At 41.4% G+C, this 19,412-nt stretch overlaps 1 protein-coding gene across 2 annotated transcripts; it reads left to right on the top strand.

The window, feature by feature from the left end:
• The first annotated feature begins 763 nt into the window (after nt 1-763).
• Nucleotides 764-19,019, top strand: LOC125770436 (bestrophin-2). 2 transcript variants are annotated; one of them, XM_049440060.1, is made up of 9 exons: nt 764-1,068; nt 9,953-10,802; nt 15,541-15,651; nt 15,723-15,894; nt 15,982-16,830; nt 16,906-17,167; nt 17,239-17,405; nt 17,477-17,672; nt 17,745-19,019. In XM_049440060.1, the coding sequence occupies exons 2-9, from the start codon at nt 10,732-10,734 to the stop codon at nt 18,326-18,328; spliced, it is 2,412 nt and encodes an 803-aa protein (XP_049296017.1). In that variant the 5' UTR covers nt 764-1,068; nt 9,953-10,731; the 3' UTR covers nt 18,329-19,019. The 2 variants fall into 2 exon arrangements, with proteins under 2 accessions (XP_049296017.1, XP_049296018.1); XM_049440061.1 differs by having other exon boundaries at nt 765-1,068; nt 17,781-19,019.
• Nucleotides 19,020-19,412: the final 393 nt, after the last annotated feature.

Below are 19,412 nucleotides of genomic sequence, written 5' to 3'. Positions count from 1 at the left end.
TCGGCTTGCCCACCATCGTTGAGCTCTTTCTCCATCGCCGACCGCCCAAGCGACAAGTTCATATCATGTCCTTTCGTATAATTTTTATATAATGTAATAAATGTGTTCAATTAACTTTGCAATTTGTGACGTGAGTTTGTTTTTTGACTCCTTGAAGAGAACACAAAAAGTACCCTTTACTAAAAACGAGAACTCTTTAAGTTCTTTCCCGAAATTGATACTATATTTCCGAGAGGAAAGAAATGAGAAAAGATTAGAATGTGCATCGTGCATTGTTGTGTGATATGGAAAGCACCATTAAACTGTCCATTTGCCCAAGCCTTTATGAACTTTACCCAACTTAGTGTCGTGTAAACGCTTCTGAACCATAAGTTCGTCATGATCATTTTCTGTTATACATGTTAAACCAACACTGATGCGCACTGAGCCATTGATAAACAATAGCCATTCATGCGAAGCTGTATCGATCGCGATACTTCGACAAACCTTCGAACGAACATTGAAATTCGATTGTGTTTAGTACACAAAAACCAATACAAACGTATTCTGCACAATAGAAGAAGCGCTCTAACAAATTAAATTGAGTTAAACATATTTTAATTATTTTATTTCTATTTCTTTGTTAAACTACTTATGTAAACAAAAACCGATCTAGCAGAACTATGGTGGTTCTTCTACAATAACAACGGTTCTTTAAAAAAACAAGAAATAAACAATTTTAGATGATGAATTCGAATAGCATAGAAAACATACATAATCTAACTACTTACCTTATTTCAAGCAAAAAGATTATTTTACAATATTTTTTTAAAAACTATTATCACCTTCTCACCATTACCCATAGTGCAAAAAGGGGTTGCGTCACTAACACAAACACAAACGAGCTCGCGATCGCGCACCTAGCGCACAAAGAGACGAACGCACGAGCGAGCGAACCAGTCGAAAATTAGTTTGCGCGAGCGCAGTCTGCACCAACCTGCGTACAAACTGTCCGTGCGTTTAAGTCGATCCGGAGACTGCTTCTAGCAGACACATTACGCGACATTCGCCGCTGCCATCGTCAGCACTGTAATTAGTTACATTAAATTGTTTATTAATGGTTTGCTAAACATATGAATAGTTTTCATCGTGACGTATAGTGACGGTTTCGTGCATGCAAAGTGACAACAGTATTGGAAAGCGTTAACAAAGCTGCAATAGTGCATCTACAGTTTATTGTTGTGAAATGGTTTAATTTTGTGTGAAAAGTTAAAAGTTAAAGCATCGTTTGATCTACCTTTTCTGGCTTCCTTTCGTACACTCCGCCAGTGCAGTCGGTAACGCGGGTGACAGTCTCTATCACTATCGTTCTCCACTAAATTATCCACTGTGGACGTGTGCAATCTCTCTCGCTGTCGCTGTCTCCTTGCAGTGAAATCTTTCGCGGGTTTGCGGCCAACAAAAAAAATCCCCCCAGAACGGTGGTAGTGGTGCACTTGAACGACTGTGTCCGCCCCTGATACTGTGATACCAAGTGCCATTTTTGTCGGCTGACTCCGGGTACGGGATCAACGGCAAACGTAACGCTTTTTAATGCAACGTCAGTAAAGAGAAGAAAGCAAACAAAAAAAATCAACAACACGAGCAGGTTAAGCGCGTGACGGTATTCCGGCCATTTAAACTATGCCTTTACGCGTGTGTTCATGTACAGCTGGATCGCTGTTTCCCCACCTGTGTGTGTGTGTGTGCGTGTGAGAGAGTGAACGTACGATCTCTGTGTGTATAGAGTGTTCTGGCTAAGGGTGATAAGTTAGTCGATCGTGTAAATGCGATCGAACGATTTCGTTGCGCGATCTGATGCCGGTGCGCTATCATTACGAGCATGCTGTGAGATGAACGATACAAAACGTACAACAGCAAGACGATGTTTGTTTGGTAACTTGTAACGAACACATTAGTGTGCCGCATTGGCGCCTCTACAGCGAAAGTATTTCAACACATTTCCTGCTTGAATGCGATGAAGTACAACTTTTAACCTCGCAGTGAGATTCCTTGCCTTATACACGATGTAGGACACGTGCGTGAAGGCAGTACTTTACCAAAAGAAGAAAAAAAGCAGCCAAACGATCGTGTATGATCAACTTACTACTTACTGTTCAAACGACAGACTTAGTAGGAAGATCTAACTTGATCCCCCATTTATCAATCATTATTCAGAAATAGTTAAACATTTAATTGTCAACATTTGTTGAACACTGGTTCACCCTTTGCAGTATAACACTTTCTTCAGCACTTTCACCGCCTGTGCCGGGTCTGACCGAAAATCGTTCAACTACCAAAGGCACAAATGGGCACACCGTACAACCCAAATGCAAAACGCGGGCGGGTGGGCAATGTTTTCACAATCGGATCGAATTTGCAAATGGGCACGTGCATGCCACACTACCGCGTGCGATCCATTCCATTTACAACAGCGATCGAGTCTGGATGTGTGGGTGCGTTTTTGCTTCACATGCAATGTTTTTTTTTTTTTTATGCGATGAGGATCAAAGTCGCAATTGTCATTCCATGCACCTGGTACACCGATACGTTTGTTTCTTGCACACACACAACTTGCTACGATAAGTTGAATAAAAAACGCATTTTTAAATGTGATTCAAGTCATATAATTTTCATTGGATGTCTGTGTGTGTGTGTGTGTTTGGAGAAGATGTGTTGGAGGATGGTGATTTGCATAAGCCTTGAATATGCAAAATTTTATCTGTTATCAACACGTTGCAATAAATTTGTGGTGCAAAATAAAACTAAAAACTATAACCTGTTTTTTTTAGCTCGCCAAAATAAAGCTAATCAAACAGTAAAATGGTTGCGAAATTCTTGCTCCACTCACAGTCGGGGATTAGGATAAAACCTTTACTGCCTATTGGTGAGATGAAATAATTACCTGGTCACCGTCTTGTGTAGAGGAACAGTAAGATTCGATTCCGAAACGAGAAGGTCATCCGTGACAGGTTTAAGTTGTACTAAAACAACAACAGTGCTACAAAAACGGTGCTACATTGCCCAATCGGCAAACATGCGGATCTTATGGGAGACAGACCTCATCGTCTTCGGCTTAACATCAGCAAAACAAACAATCAAAACGGCCCTGGTTGTGCAGCGCCACAAAAACACACACACACATACACTTATACATTCGGCGCAATAATCAGTACCATGAACGTTGCAATTTTTGGTTGGTAATCAAGCTTCGGTGAGCACGAAATCGAAAGCAAATCACGAGAGCGAGAAGCGGCGCTTGAAATGAGGAAAGATTGCAATGCCAGCGCAAGCGGGAAAACCCTCCACACGGGTATATGGGGGAAGCCCGATACCATCCACGAAGGTGATGATGGTTGGCGAATGGTTAAATTGTGACTCCCCCATCTCTTCCCCCCTTTGATACCTCGAACCATCCTTCACTTTTCCTTTCCTCTCGTGTACCGTCGTTTCGTACTTACATAAGAGACTTTTTTGTTTCCTTCGGCTTCCGGCGCCCTGATGGAAGTGAGCAGTGAAGAATAAACCATTTGTTAGTGGAAAACGAAAACACGATTAATCTTTGTGCTACACCACATGGGTAATAGAAAATACATTAGAGACAAGTGTTTTAGACGATTAGACGGATTACTTTTTTGAGGGATTGTTGTCGTTGTTTAATAAGGTGATTCAGTTTTGCCATAAAGGTGTGATGTGAAAATGATTAAACTATCCACAAAATTAATGCTCTTTTGTTGCAGGAAGATTAAAGTCCTTGCCCTCAAGCTCAAGTTTTCCTTTCACTTTAATCTCAACGAGATACTTCGGTAACGATTTTTTGCCACCATAAGAATGAAGATACAGGGTGTTCCGGTGTGAAAGTTGTGACCATTTATTGGTAAATGTGGAGGTGAATACAGAATCTTTCAGTCTTCCGAGATCTTCTGTAAATAAACTACAATTTTAATGTAGTAAAACACACAATTCTGCTTGAATTCTTCCACTTTTAACAATCATTAGACATATTGGCCACTAATTATTTTGTTTTGTTTTTTTTTATAACCTTTTCCCCCAATAAAGGTTAGCATTTTTGTCATTTTATATTTGGTCCTTTCATCCTGGCGCAGTTTTATGTCAATCAAAAAAGCTTTCTTAAAATGAAAAGTTCTTGATCGATATTTCATTTCTAACAAATAGCTGTGAAACACATTGAAGGATATTCCTAAATACACCACTAATTGAGACGACATTCCGCCGGAAAAATTCAACTTCTCCCTTCAACCATTATTTATTGCAATGTTTATATTTCAAGCATAGCTTCATCCAGTATTGTGCCAACTTTTTGTTGAACATCCATAATTTATTCCCGCTTCGGTATGCTACATTACACTAAACATATGCAAATTGTATGGTAATATTTATCCACAAACACCTGCAGTGTGTGCCAAGGAGTGCCTGGAATATTCGCAATTTATTCTTCCTTCTTTTTTTTGTTGGGTGTCCGAAATTCCTCAACATACGTATTGACGTAACAAACCGTCCGTAATCCTTAATGCATGAAGGAGGAATAAAAAAAAACAACAACACAACTTTTCGTTTTATCCGCGTAAAGGTCAATACGATCGCGAACTGTTGTTGCTGCGTAGCCTGTTCCCTGTCAACAACAACAAACAACAAAAAAACAGACACTCAAGAATTAAGGTGTATAATAAAAATCGCCACGCCTACGGTAATACAACAGGGCTCAATCAACCGTTGCCTGAGGAAGAACGAATGGGCTTTCGCTTCAGTCACCCGGTCCGTGATGTTTGATGTTGGATGGAATTTCCTAATTCAAATCTTCAAGTTATTCTTCCCCAGGGCAATGGGAAGTTATCGCTCCACTCCCCCTTCTCGCATAGGGGTTTATCTAACACCTTGCAGCACACCGGTTTCTAGAACCGCGAGTTCCATGATAGTTTAAAAACGTCACTCCGTTAATGATGAAAGGAACACCAACGAACAGCAAGAGGCGAAGCGTACGTCTTGGAAACCTGACCCAGCAGAATTAAGGGACACGACGAAGTGGGGCACGAGGGGGTGGGGTTTACTTCTCTACCCGCGACCTCGGAAGGCCATTCTCGGCACAGCCTGACCTCGCACCGGAGATGATGCCGCATGCGATGTTAGTGAACTGTCTCAAGGTTCACAACACAGCAGCGTGGCTCGGCTGTGGAAATTGGTTGCCACTTTCGGAAGGTTGCCAACCGGTTCAGGGTATAATTTTCGAATACAAATATACACTAAGCGAGCCTTAATTTGATCGTTCACTCTAGCTCCATTGTGGGGCATGGTTATGAGAGTTGAGCTAAAGCAGAGACAGCCACTTTGGGATTTCAATAGTGGACGAAACACGCACTTGATCCTTCGAAAAAATTAGCTCACAAACGTCCCAAACTCACTCAAGGGGGTCACTCAACAAACTCAGCCGTCCAGCGTCACCAAGGGACAAACTTTATTGTGTCACGTAAGATCACTTATCCAATGTGTAAATAGAGCACAACATGTAGCACACAAAGTAATTCTTTCTACCGTTTACTTCAGCACATCGATCATGATGATTTAGACTACCATTCCACGACGACTGGTTTATGTCACTTTTGAAGAAAATGTACACCGCCACAAACCAAACACACAAACAGTCTCTATATTGCCACGACGCGTTTGTTGCCGGTTACAGCAATAATAGCGTCAAACAATTCCATAATTCATACGCGGTAAGATAGCACAACACACGTTGGTGTTTTCTTTGTTTTGTGAAGAGCCCAGCAACGGATGAAGAAATGAAACGAAAATAGCACCCCAAAATGCAGGTCACGATCGTGCTGTGTTGTTGCTGAAAGAAGATAGTGAAGTTTTGCAAAAAAAAAAGTGTCCCAGTGCTAAGTGACACGCTTCAATAGATACCTAATAACGCATTATGATTCATCGTTTGGGTAGAGATTGTAATCTGCTGGAGTTGATTAGTTTCCTCCTATTTGGAATTCCCAATCACTATTGAACAGTCTAGAATTGTGTTTCTTGTGTTTCCCCTTTTTTTGCACGTTCTACTATCATTAGCCGCCATCGTCTGTTTCGTTGACAAAAAATTATCAAGAGTTTTCGAGAAAGTTCCCGATAGCTTGAACTCCATAACCGGCATAACGATCGACTCCGCCGAACAGTAGAGCACAGACAGCTAATGAATGAAGCACCATCGGTTCAGTGACATCAGCCAACACAACCAACCAGCATCCGGTGGGGGGAAAAACGTATGCAACGCTCCGATGGTTTGTACACGATATACAAATAGTTTATTTTATTGCGCAAGTTTATTTCTTGCCTGCGTTACGCAGCGTTATGTGGGCTCTTCCGGTTCATACTGTCACACTGTATGTTGATTCGCCTGTACCACGAATTGTGCTTTGTGTGCCGGTTTTGCGATTTTGCACGTTGGCTTTATTTTTAACCCCTCTAATGATGTTGAGTGATCGATTCAATCGCAGGGAATGATTCGATATCGGGGGCTTATGTGATGAAACTATGTAATGATCGCTTTACGGTGCTCCCTTCACCGTTTAAAATCGTTTCAACCTGTTTGTGTTTCTCACATGCACAGGAAATACACGTTACAGGCTACAAAAATGTGGTTTCTATATTATTGCAATGTTTCTAAATATATTATGTTGCAATAATGATAATAATAATACGTTCCCATCACTTTAAAAGAGCTGGATCAAAAATAGCCGTAAATTCTCATTGCATAAAAATTCTATTCACTATTTGGTGGGACTAGTTAAAATATACTATACTGTGAGTAGCTTCCATTTGAATTTAAAGTGTATTTCCTTATTTACAAATATCTGAATAAACAGTCTTTTGTTGTACATGGGAACGTTCCAGATAGAATTTGATATCCGGTTCTGTCGTGTGAAAATTTGCATGTTATATTTTATTATCGTTCTAACAGTCAAGTCATGCATTATATCTTCTATCACGTTTTAATGTCTTGAACATTTGTTTATTTAATTTACGAAATTTAGATTACACTTAAAACAGCAATATCAACAAAGATTCAAATGAGCTGAATCGATACCATCAGCAACACTGACGATACACAATTGTTCTATCTGCTAAGGGTAAAGAAGAGATGCTGCCATCATTGTTCTGATGTACTCCAAGACCGAGACCTCATTCACAGCGCTGACCCAACACCGGAACGCTTTCAATTCATTAAAAGGCAAGGCGGTTTGAAAAAAAAGTGCATCCGACCCCGGACGGTAATTTTACGTCTGTGTGTGTGTGCGTTGTGTTTCGCTCTTTTTCGCGTGCTAACTTTTAAACCAAGACCGCACAAATCAATTGTGCGCACGCAACAACAGTAACCGTTGTTTTCATCTACCAATACCAATTGGCCGCACGAAACGAATGGTGGATCAACCTGCTGATTAATTCCATCTGTACGATCGTGCCTGTTTTGTTAGACCTTATCCACTATTCACGACGACCCCGCCGTAAGCGCTTGACGTTTGACGTTTGAAACCCCCGAACGGACGCAGTAACAATGGTCTATTTTAATTTCAGTTCCTACAGCGATGCTAATACCGATTGATCGTATGATCGATTACACCCATACAAACACACAGACACCTTTCCTCGCTTTGCTCGATCCCAGTCCTAAGGGAACGAAACGTGAGATTAAATGTTTTCATCACCGATTCTTCCACTCGGCGATTGATGATTGACACGACCCTTTCGAGGGATGATGATGATGATGATGATGGTTTGACATTCATCCGTACCTACCCTGGACAGGTGTTTCACAGTACATGCACGACATCATTGTGGCACGGAAGAAGAACACACACGCCAATAAGAAACCGATACTGACTGACGAATGAGTTTTATTTGTTTGTTAATTAACCGGTTATTGGGCAGCCATTTTGTGTGTCGTTTTCATTCCGACTGATATCACTTCGTCCGATACGGGACGCGAAGGCTACAATTCCGAAGCCTGTTTTAGTGTCGATTCCGCTGTACATCCGTGTATTAATTTCGGGAAACTTCGATGCCTGTTTGGACCATCAACGTGCGGGCAGCAAACCATTTTCACACCCTCACCAACCGCCAAAAACCCGTCGCCCATTTGCTGGAACCGGTAGGTTAGAATATTTGGTAAGATTTTTATCACGGCAAATTACTTACGTCTGACGGAGAGTGGGGCCTCCATCGACGGAGCCGTGTCTGTCGGTTTGGTGGTGCGGCACCATGCCAGTCGGCAGGGTGGATAGTGATTGTATAATTGCGACAGGGTTATTAATGACCTAAAGAACCCGAGGCTATACATAAGGCTTGTTTACCGACATTGCAATGGCGCTTTGTTTCTGCCTAATCTCGACAAATCACCCACAATACACGAGGCGTAAAATGATTTGTGGCTCATACTACTGACAGATGAGAATTAGAAATGATCGCTGTGCAATACGCCAAAAGGAAATGGCACTAATGCATTCCGCGTGTTACAAGCAAGAAAAAAAAATCATTAATAGCTGATTTGTTGCTTAATAATGACAGAAAACTGGAGAGTCGAGGTGCAGGAATCGTACTTCAAATGGAATAGTTCCAGCACCTAACAGGTGTTTAAGAATTCATTTAACTGTTGTTAGAATATCCTTATTATCAGTTCGTGTAACTACGCTGTTCGCAAAACAGAATCGCAAGATGACAAAGATCACATTAAAATCTGGTGTTAAGAGTTATTAAAATCTCATCTAACGGTTCAACACCACCAAGAGACCAAGAGAACACCACATTGATGAGTTTTCACATACAAATCCCACGGTAATTTGGCTGAAGATTGCCACTTTGTTCGACCTCGATAGTCGAGACTCATGAAAGATCGTCGAATATAGGTAGACAAGAGAATGTTTCCTCGTTTAGAAATATTCAAGCTGATTTCCAAAGAGCATTTTGTAATCGATCGTAAATTCGATTAGATAAACAGAAGAAGACCAGACAATTGTACCATCAACAATAATTGCAGAACTCAAGAGTAAAAGAATTGATCGCTTCTAGCGATGTTTAGAATATGATCGACGACGTCTTATTTAAGACAAAGTTGCACAAGGCGCTTCAGTTCCTATCGCCATGCTATCGCCATTGCTATTGAAGAGCATCACAGGGAAGAGCATGAATATCTGATTGAGTACAAAGTGTACAGTAAAGGACAGCGCAGACTTCCTTGAAGGATACTAGATGGGTTTTGTGTACGCTGGGGTATTCTCTTTTAAGTATTCGTTGAAGATCTTTACAAGATTTGTTGGAACACTGTCAAATACGCTCTCAAAAGCAACAGAACAGCAGAATAACTGGGCATAAACTTATTCTGTCTCAATGAAAATTAAATGTAGTATGCAATAATATTAACAACTTTAATTTACTTTTAACTCAAATAAGATCGGATTTTAAGTCGCGTTGGATCGGTTGGTTTGGTGGCTTGGTTGCACAACGAAGCAAAAGAATTGCTCTATCGCCCACGGAAGTAGACCACCAACCACTAGAAACCACTAGACAATATGTCGCCTTGACCGTTAACGGTTCGCTCCTCCACTCCCCCCCCCCCCCCCCCCCCTGAACTGTAGTTCATTGGCCGTCAGACAGACGAATTGCCACAAAAAGCGAAATCTGTATCCACATCAGCTTCCCACGCTCATTTGCACACCATTATCCGTTGCTCCGCCGATTAAGGAAGTAGCCGTCTCGTCGACTTTCCTCCTCCAGTGCGGTTAGCGGAACATTTTTTTGTCTACATCATACGGTGACATACACGTTCGTGTTTGTCTCCCAACCAAGCATCAATATCCTCTTACGATACAGGGGGCTGAAGTGATCCGAAAACGTTTTTTTTTTTCAACCAATAAAATTCTTCTTCTTCCAGCCTTCTTCTCCATGTCCATGTACGGATGAACCAGCCCGACGATAACCTTTCACAGCAACTCCGTGCAAATGGCAGTTTGGGGGTGGAAACGAAAAATTAGTGCAAAAATTATACAACCAACCGGATGAACCGGCCATCATAAGTGTGTGTTTTGCTCAGTGCTCGAAAATACGTTTTCGAAACGAAAAAAAAAACAAAACGCTGCAGGAGAACGAGTAAAGAAAGTGAAATAATACCCCCAAATTACGCTCTTTCATGTGGGCGAACGGATGAAAAACAACAGAAAAATCGAAAGTTTTCCATTCCAAAGCGCCCGAAGGCAGTGTTTTGCACGGAACGAGTGACGACAAAAAAAAACCGAAGCATAAATTCGAAAATAAATAGTACGTTCGTACAGTGCGAATGATATGCGAATCGGACCCACCGTTGTGAAGATGATCATCAGCCAACAAGCCAATACATAATGTTTCAACCGCGTGACAAGTGACAGGCAAAATGTGCCCATTGGCGTAAAGCAAGCGAAAAGCAATGCGTGAGCAGAGAGTTGAACAGAGCAAATCCCACATTCGCCATACGAAGTGATCACACGATCGAGTTAACAAGGTGCATGTAAAGTGTTTCTCTGTGCGTGTGCTTGTGCATGAATGTGCCATCCGAGTTGGGGACCGTGGCGTCGAATTACCCGTGCTAGTCATACACGTTCAAGTCTTTCCGAATGAAATAATAATCCCCAAAACTGTTCCCCAGCCCGTACAGTGGACGCGTGCCGTTAACCAAACATGACTGTTTCGTATTCAGCGGAGGTACCGAACGGTAGCAATTTTGGCGTATTTTGGCGCATTTTATGGAAGTAAGTATTGTAGCAGCGTCATGTGTTCCATCTCGACCCATCCATCCGGTGGTTCACACACCTGTGCAAAGAGGGGTGAATGCTTTTTGAAATGGAGAACGATATTTAAATATTCATCAATCGATTACGCTCATTGGCACTAGGCTATATTGATGCCATTCGTTTGCAAGGTTTCTGCTTACGTGCCTAAATTTTAGTAAAAAGTGTCTCGATGAAGAATGGGTTTCGTGGACGAGATCACCATACAAAGTAGTGTAGAAAGTGTTTACATGAAAACATTAGGGTGTATGTTTTCTTCTATGTAATTTATGTTACAATTTACGTATTAAATTATAGACTACATTATAGTCTGTTATGTAAGCTGGCAATCAACGATCAACGAGATTGAAGTAGTAAACAAAGAACTGAGAACATTGGATTTAAAACCAGACCGGTTTTCAAGAAAAATTCTTTGTAAAATTTAATAAAACTAGGAACAGTCGCCAGGAATTACGTTTTTGAACGCATCAGTTTGTCTAGTGTTCAGAAAAATTAGACTGTTGGAAACTTGAAGTTAAGTTTGAGGCTATTTGACCACTTGATCTTGTAAGTGCTCAAGTTAAGTGAGAACGAAGAAGATGTTCGTGACGATGATGCATTGTTTCTGATGAAACTTTGTTGAAGGTCGTCCAAAATCGACCGAAGTCTTACAGAACATTGCTGTTAAATACTAGCAATAATCGATCAATGTCTTTAAGTGATGTATCGTGAGATAAAGACATTCACAAGCATCGGCTTTTGAATCCGTGTCATTTGATACTAAAAGACCACTGCAGAATGAAACAATGTAGCTCTTAAAGACGAAATCAATATTGATGTTTGTTATGAAGAGGAATCCTTTTTATCTTTGCAAATGATCCTCAATCTTTTTAGCCCTACAACCTGCCAGTTATGGCTGTTTTTGACAGTTCAAATAAGATTGTTCTGTGCATAAAACGGAAAGTACGTAACTTTGAAGTTACTACGAATTTCTGAAGGATTTTATTACAAACAATTTTAAAAAACAATTCTTAAATTTAACACAATAAACAGTGGTTCAACTATTAATTGGGCACACTCTGGCAATGGTTTCATCCATGTTAGAAATTAAACATCACAAAATGTTGAACAACAACAAAAACAACTTGTTGGATTACTGTTAAATGTCCTCCACATTCTGCCCCAATCCCTTTCCCATTTCGCATGTTATCTATGCATTTGCATCTTGCCGTATTCATCTTTGCAAAATGTCATCACACAATGGCATCGTAAACGGTTTACAGACATGCAAATTATACGAGCCACAGGCAAAGATCACAACCTTATTGTGGTTGGCGCAACTGTATGTTTCCCTTCTAGACAGCGCTCCGAGCACACTCACGTTTTATTAATTTAATTTTTATTTCAAACGTTCATTTCGATTTTTAATACTTCAACTTCCCCCGGTGATTCTTACCTTCTTTTTGATAATGTGTCCCTTTCAGCTTCAAGGTTAGTGGGTGGAATAATCAATAGGCTGCTTTATGATTTATCGCAAAAGTTTAGTGATTGTGGGGAACAAAATCGATTAGCTGAAACAGTGGGTCAACCTTTATATAGAGGCTGGTAGGGTGGTTAGTGAGAATGCTACTTGGTACGCACCATTTTACTGAACCCTCGGTTTTGATTTTGCCGGAAGTTTATCGTAGCCCAGCACCCGTTTGCCCGGTTTGTGAACCAGTTAAGACGCGACCTGTTTCCTTCAACTCTCCCCATCGTTATCCTTGGACTCTGTGGACACACGGAGCGACGGCTTTACCGAGCACCTCCGGAAACTGATTGACAGACTGACCGACCTGTCCATCCACTGGTAGCCTTTCTTCAAGGTCATCCTCAAGAGCAAACACATAAATGCATGTGATGCACAACATACAACGAACCACTGGTCGCATACTTGCCGTAGCACACACTCGCCATGAGTTTTTGTCAACCTCTTGAAAGATCAGGTGATAATTACGAACGTTCACACACATGTGCCTGATGAGGCTGACGATCGGAGACGGCGAAGTATCAACAACCGGTTATTTACCAACCGACTGTGGCTCAATGTGGTGTCTTCTCTCTAGAGCCTTCGGGCCCATTGTTCATGCGAATAATTTATTTCAATCGAACAAAACAATTGGTTTGCTGTTTTCCAACACACATTTTCGAGGTCTTTCAAAGTTGAACTACTGTATCGTTTGAAACCCATTTAACAAAGAGTAATTGTCGATTGAAAGATACTAAAAAGTGCTTTTTAAACAGCCCAATTCTACAGCGTTCTTTCACTAACATCGACAACACTGGCCAATTAAAATTATACCCATTTTAATGGCGCTGATTAGTGCTGATTTTATGCCAGGATTGCACAATGCCCTATCGCAAGGTCATTTTGCAAAACCCTCCAGTTAACCCTGACGAAACGAAACAATGTACTCGGGTAGCTCCTTGTCATAGCTGAACCGGTTTTTTTTATTTTTTTGTTATTCGAAATGCAACGATTTAGATGCACTAATTTTCTATATTCCCTGCTCTGTAAGCAATTAATCGTTTCCTTCACTCCGTGACAAGCGGTGGCCATCGATCACCAGTGCACGAAACTTCCGCCAAGTTTCAGAATAATATGGTCGATAACTGGTGGCAAAAAAGAGTGCGCTATAAATGGCAATGTCTCTACATGGTTGATTTATTGATCGACAAACTTGGAAAGCAATTATTTTGAAGGAGTTTAACAATAGCTAAAAAGTTTGAAGCTAATGGATTAAGAAAACCCTAGATCAGAAAAACAGTATATTTTGTAACTCCTTCTTTGAATCAAAACGGAAATGGACCGTCCCCATGTACAAGAATATTCGACCCACAAAAATATTCGAGCCGAGTCACCCCATCACTACATGCATAGAAAAGTAGCTCAATTTTCCAAAATAATTTTGCGATTCTGGCGCGACTTCAAGGTTGCTTAACTTTTCTCGTGCAAGGTTTGTTTACGTTTTTAATCAAGAAAATAGTCTTGAATTAAATTAAATTAATTTAAACAAAGAAAATTATAGTAAGTAATAATTTTATTGTTTTGAGGAAGTCGATGAGAAAGGCAAGTTTTTTAAGCCCAGTGACGATGTTTCAAAACAACGAACCATCAAGAAAGGGATGGTGAAAAGAAACTTATTTCAACCAATTCGCATTACAATACATCAATTTATAAATTTTGCTAAATTTCCCACAAAAAACCTGAGGCTATAGCCTTACGAAATTTTCAAATTTATAGACTTTTTTAAGTTTTTTTATTGTTTTTAATTCTTTTTTGATTTAAAACATTTTTTGAGTGGAAATAAACTTATTTTAACAAATTTGCATTAAAATACATCAATTTTTAAATTTCCCCAAAAAAAAGATGCTACGGCTATAGCATTGGGAAATTGGCAAATTTTTAGAATTTTTTTATTTTTTTATTCTTTTTTTATTTAAAGCATTATTTGAGTGAAAGGAAACTTATTTCAACAAATTCGCATTAAAATGCATCAATTTATAAATTTTGCCTTGGGAGATTTTCAAATGACATACTGAACTCTTGAGCAGTTGGACGCGTAATATTATAACAGCGAAGAGCGATAAGGTTTTCCTTTCACCGTCTCATGACATAGTGAAGTTGATTATGATCATGCTAAATACTCTAGTAAGCATGACCGCAATGATAAATAGATTAAATAGATAATCCTCATATAAAATAAGATGGCATATGATAACGTTCCTATCTACGAGCCACATCACAGTGAGTTTCTATAGTTGACAGTTCTATAGTGAGTCACTATAGTTTATCAGCAGTCAGCCTCCTTCACCTGACAGACATGTTAAGCAAATATTTGTGAGGATATAACTACTGTAATATACTACTGAAGTAAGCAAAGGGTAAATAGTGTAATAATGATTCATTTCATTACTAGCTTCCTGCTAATCCGTGCTATTATAGAAACTAGTGGAAGTTGCTCTCGTTCCTTCATTATATTGCTTACATCAGTTTATAGGCTTCGTTTTTCGTAACTAAAAACAATTGGAGTACAATTCTCAACTTTTGTAATGAAAGCATTAATGTATGTTCAGATAACTACACTTTACATCGCTTTTGCTTCAAGTTTTGAAACTTCAATTTATTTAAAAAAAAAAACTATGCAGCATGTAGTGAAAAAACTTCCTGCCAAAGAGGATATAGAAACACAGCTGTTGATTATTTTTAATTGCTTATTCGTGCTAATCCAGCTGCAAGCACATTCCATCGTGCATTGAGGCTTTTTTTGTTGCTGTAATGATACGCTGCTGCTCATTGTACTGCTCTACTTCAAACGCCACACAACTACCACGTACAGTAACGGTTGTGTTGTTTGGCAAACGTTCTAAGGTAATTTTGCACAGCAAACATCAGCCAACTTTGCGGCGAACGTCACCACTAAACAATGCGCATCGGGTCCGGATGTTAGTGAGCCGTGCAATTTTAAGTAGAAATAGAATGGATGCCAGTGAAGTGTATCTTACGGATAGGAGGAAAACAAATTTCTGTAGTCTTCAAGTTGTTATAAATTATCGATTCGATAATTTAGAAGTTGGTTTTTAATTACCTTATAACGATACAAACATATTTGAACCGATCGTTGATAGTATCTAAATCATTCTTCTAACACCACTCTTGTTTCGACTACTTTCCCTCTAGATGGCGTGGTAGTGTATATAAAGCCGTTTGGCGGGAACTCTTGGCATATCTGCTAGTCTACTATACACTTAATTTCACCTACCGTTACGGTCTCAGCGAAGATGGTAAAAGGTAAGCAGATTGTGGATGTTTAGTTGCCTTCGTTAAGACTCTCATTTATCGCCTTCTACCTTTCACTACAGAGTATTCGAAAGAATCCGTACCTACTTTGGCCAACAACGTGAAACTGTACCACTATCGTTCGTGCTCGGCTTCTATGTTAGCTTGGTAGTGAAACGCTGGTGGGAACAGTACCGGATGCTACCATGGCCGGACACACTAGCACTGTTCGTGAGCGCAGCCATCCAGGGAAACGTAAGTGATCGTACCACATGGAGTTAATATGCTATACACGAACCATCAAATTTACATCTTTTTCCCTTGCCTTTCACATCCTCACAGGACGAAACTGGACGGCTGATGCGACGAAACATCATGCGCTACATGGTCCTGTCGTACGTGATAACGCTGCAAAAGATTTCGCTCCGCGTTAAGCGACGATTCCCCGGCTGGCAGCATCTGGTCGATGCTGGCCTAATGCTCGAAAGTGAGCGCAAAATTTTCGAGATTATGGACGCTAAAAGCCCCATGTCCAAGTACTGGATGCCGCTGGTGTGGGCTACAAACATCATTAACCGGGCACGCAAAGATCAACTGATCCCGTCGGACCATATCGTGCAGACGCTGCTAATGGAGCTGTCCGACATCCGGCGACGGCTCGGTGGTTTGATCGGTTACGATACCGTGTGTGTGCCGCTAGTCTACACACAGGTCGTGACACTTGTGCTGTACTCATATTTTACCGCAGCCATTATGGGTAGTCAAATGATCCCGACATATGATGCCGCAACAGGCACCTACCAAGAGCTGGATGTGTTTTTCCCTCTGTTCACGGTGCTACAGTTTGTGTTCTACGTGGGATGGTTGAAAGTGGCCGAGGTGTTGATTAACCCCTTCGGCGAGGATGATGACGATATTGAGCTGAACTGGCTCATTGATCGGCACATTAAGGCATCGTACATGATCGTGGACGAGATGCATGACGAGCATCCGGAGCTGCTGAAGGATCAATACTGGGAGGAGGTCGTACCGAAAGATCTGCCGTACACCGTTGCGTCCGAACATTACCGTCGGGAAGAACCGAAGGGTTCGGCCGAACATTACAAGGTGAAGGAGGCGGATGCAGTCTACGCAAACATCGGTGCCGTTGGTGGCAAGCGTATGATGAACGACGAGATGTATGCGGATTATGTACGTTTCATTTCCCGATGGTCGGAACGAACTTTAAGATAGTATTCTTAACAATATTCTTCACACACTCCACAGGAAAGCGTGGACACTCCAATGGCGGAACGCCGTAAGGGATGGTTGGGGAAGGTTAGCCGAATGGGATCGGGACGAAGTTCCTCCACCGCATATTCGTCCGGAGGTCTTTTTGCACGCAATCGACACAATTCCGTGTACTCTAGCCCAGAGGCAGGTCTCGGACAACCGATTGTCACTGGTGCTCCTGCACCGAAGGTGAGCCTGTACGATCGATTCGTAAACCGGAAGTCTGGTCGCCATGCGAGGCAAATTATTAAGCAAAGTAAGTACCGATCATACCTAAATTGTTGGAGCTCTCTCTCTCACACATTCTTGCGTACCTCCATAAACTAGATTCAAAGCTCAGCCTCAACGGATCGGTTATATCGAACGTACCGCAAAAAGCACGTCCACGAATACCGACACCGGACGTGACGAAGGAAAGCCGTGTCGCGCCACTTGGTACAATGACGACCAGTACCGCAAACATTGCATCTGGTGTTGCACTGATGGCAACACAGGTAAGGAATTTGCTTTAGGTTTCCCTTCGAAAGGTGTTGTTAACATTTCGATTCTGCTATTCTTCTTCCAGCTGGCAAACAATCCCTCCATCTATCCGGCATCCACGGCCACTCTTAACAACAACGAAGTTCCGGTAGTTGGAACACTCCTGCTAGCACCGATCAAAGAGCTAGATTCTAGCTCGACCACCAACACTTTACACTCAGGCCAGTCGGCTACGGCTTCGCTGGCTAAATCAATTTTACCTACAGCGCTCAAGAGTTCCGGTACGTACGATTTACATCCACAACACTACCCTAGTTCGATTCTAACTAATACCCTGCTAACCCTTAATTTAGAGCAAACGTTTTCACGCTCTCGTCCCTACTTTGCAGTGTCGCCGTTTGGCAAGGATGGCACAAATCTGGAGCTCACGCTCACAAACTCATCATCCCTAGGTGGATCACCGAATCCGCTCGGGGCCAACACCGTCATCGTACTGCCGGCAACAACTACCACCACGGTGGCAGTTTCCGCCAACGGTACCACAGTAACGGGTACGATCCCGATCACGACTGGAACGGGTCGAGCGCTTGACACAACCGACACCAGTCCCGGTATACGAAGCTCTTCGCTAGCACCGGGCGGAGTCCTGGTACCGAAAACGGACGCCCTGCTACCCATTTCACTCACCTCCCTTCCGCTGTCGTTCACGGTAACGCCGGTTACGAACACTAGCAGTAATAGTACGACCACCACCACAACGACCGGTGGTACGATCATTACCGAGCTGCCGTGTGACGATGGTGAGATCAGTACCAGCGTAACGATGAGCAATGAGAAAAATCGTCCACCACCATCCGCCAGCAATGCGGACAGTTCTTCCTCAGCCGCATCGACGCTAAGCAAACGTAAGCCAAAGCATGGCGAGGTTTACGTTTAGGTTGGCCCAGCAACAGCTGCAGGGATTGTACCAATAGCCAAGGCAAAGGTAGCAAATTTGTAACACGGAATTCGGCGTTTCGCGCGTAGATGCATTCACGTGAAGAGAGATGTGCCAATAACTATTTTCCTATTTCCTAAATCACCGCAACAAAATGGACCGCCCGTGCACCGGCAGGCAACTTACAACTGTCCCCCTAATAGTGCTGTGTATTTGTTCTAGTAATCATTGATACAAAGTATTGTTTGTTTTGTAAGGAAAGTAAGTTTACAACTGCGCGTAGTCGATGATAATCAAGCAGCTAGTTTTGTGTTTGTTTTTTTATCTTAATCATTAGTTACACTTTTGAAACGTAAAGCATGGTAAAATGATATGGCGATGCGCAAAACGATTCCGTCCGTGTTTAAACCTGCGATTGAAGCATTTTATGAATTTTAAACGTACTGGTACGCGTGTGTTACCATGTAAAGCGGTATGAGGTCAAACCGATTTGTTTTAGGCACTACACATTTTACCGCCCCTTATCGAACCCTTTTCTCTTCCTTGGCTGTTCCCAGGGAAGAGGAAAACCAATTTCGGTAATGTTTAGCATTTTTATAAAGAAGTTACTAGCATTCTACGAGAACTTTTATAAGGAGTTACTGTATAGGGATAAAACAAATTTTAAATAAACGTGATCATGATATTTTAACCGCTGTTTCGTACCTTTATCTCATGCTTGCAAAGAACTATACTTACGTGATTAGGTTACTAATCCATTTCCAAAAAATTTCAGGATGTATGTCCGCATTCGATCCTCCCCTTTAACCGTTCATCTTCATCGGTTCGCTATGAGCCAAGGGAATATCTCCTCTATAAAAAAATAACAAAACAAAAATACGTACACCACTAGCATAATCCAGAAGTCATGATACGGCGACAAAACTCCTCTAATGCATCGTTTCCTTGTTAACCCTCAACAAGATAAATGTTTCCCAACCAAAGTTAATTGTATCTTAGTTTATGTGTCCTATAGGGCCTGGTTTAATGAAATCCTCACACTTCATTCGTGTGTTCCGGTATATAAACTATCACAGGTAATGGC

The sequence above is a fragment of the Anopheles funestus genome, chromosome 3RL, assembly GCF_943734845.2.
Source record: "Anopheles funestus chromosome 3RL, idAnoFuneDA-416_04, whole genome shotgun sequence".
NCBI classification, from domain to species: domain Eukaryota; kingdom Metazoa; phylum Arthropoda; class Insecta; order Diptera; family Culicidae; genus Anopheles; species Anopheles funestus.
The sequence above is the reverse complement of the archived record's forward strand: the minus strand, read 5'-3'. Positions and strand labels throughout refer to the sequence as shown.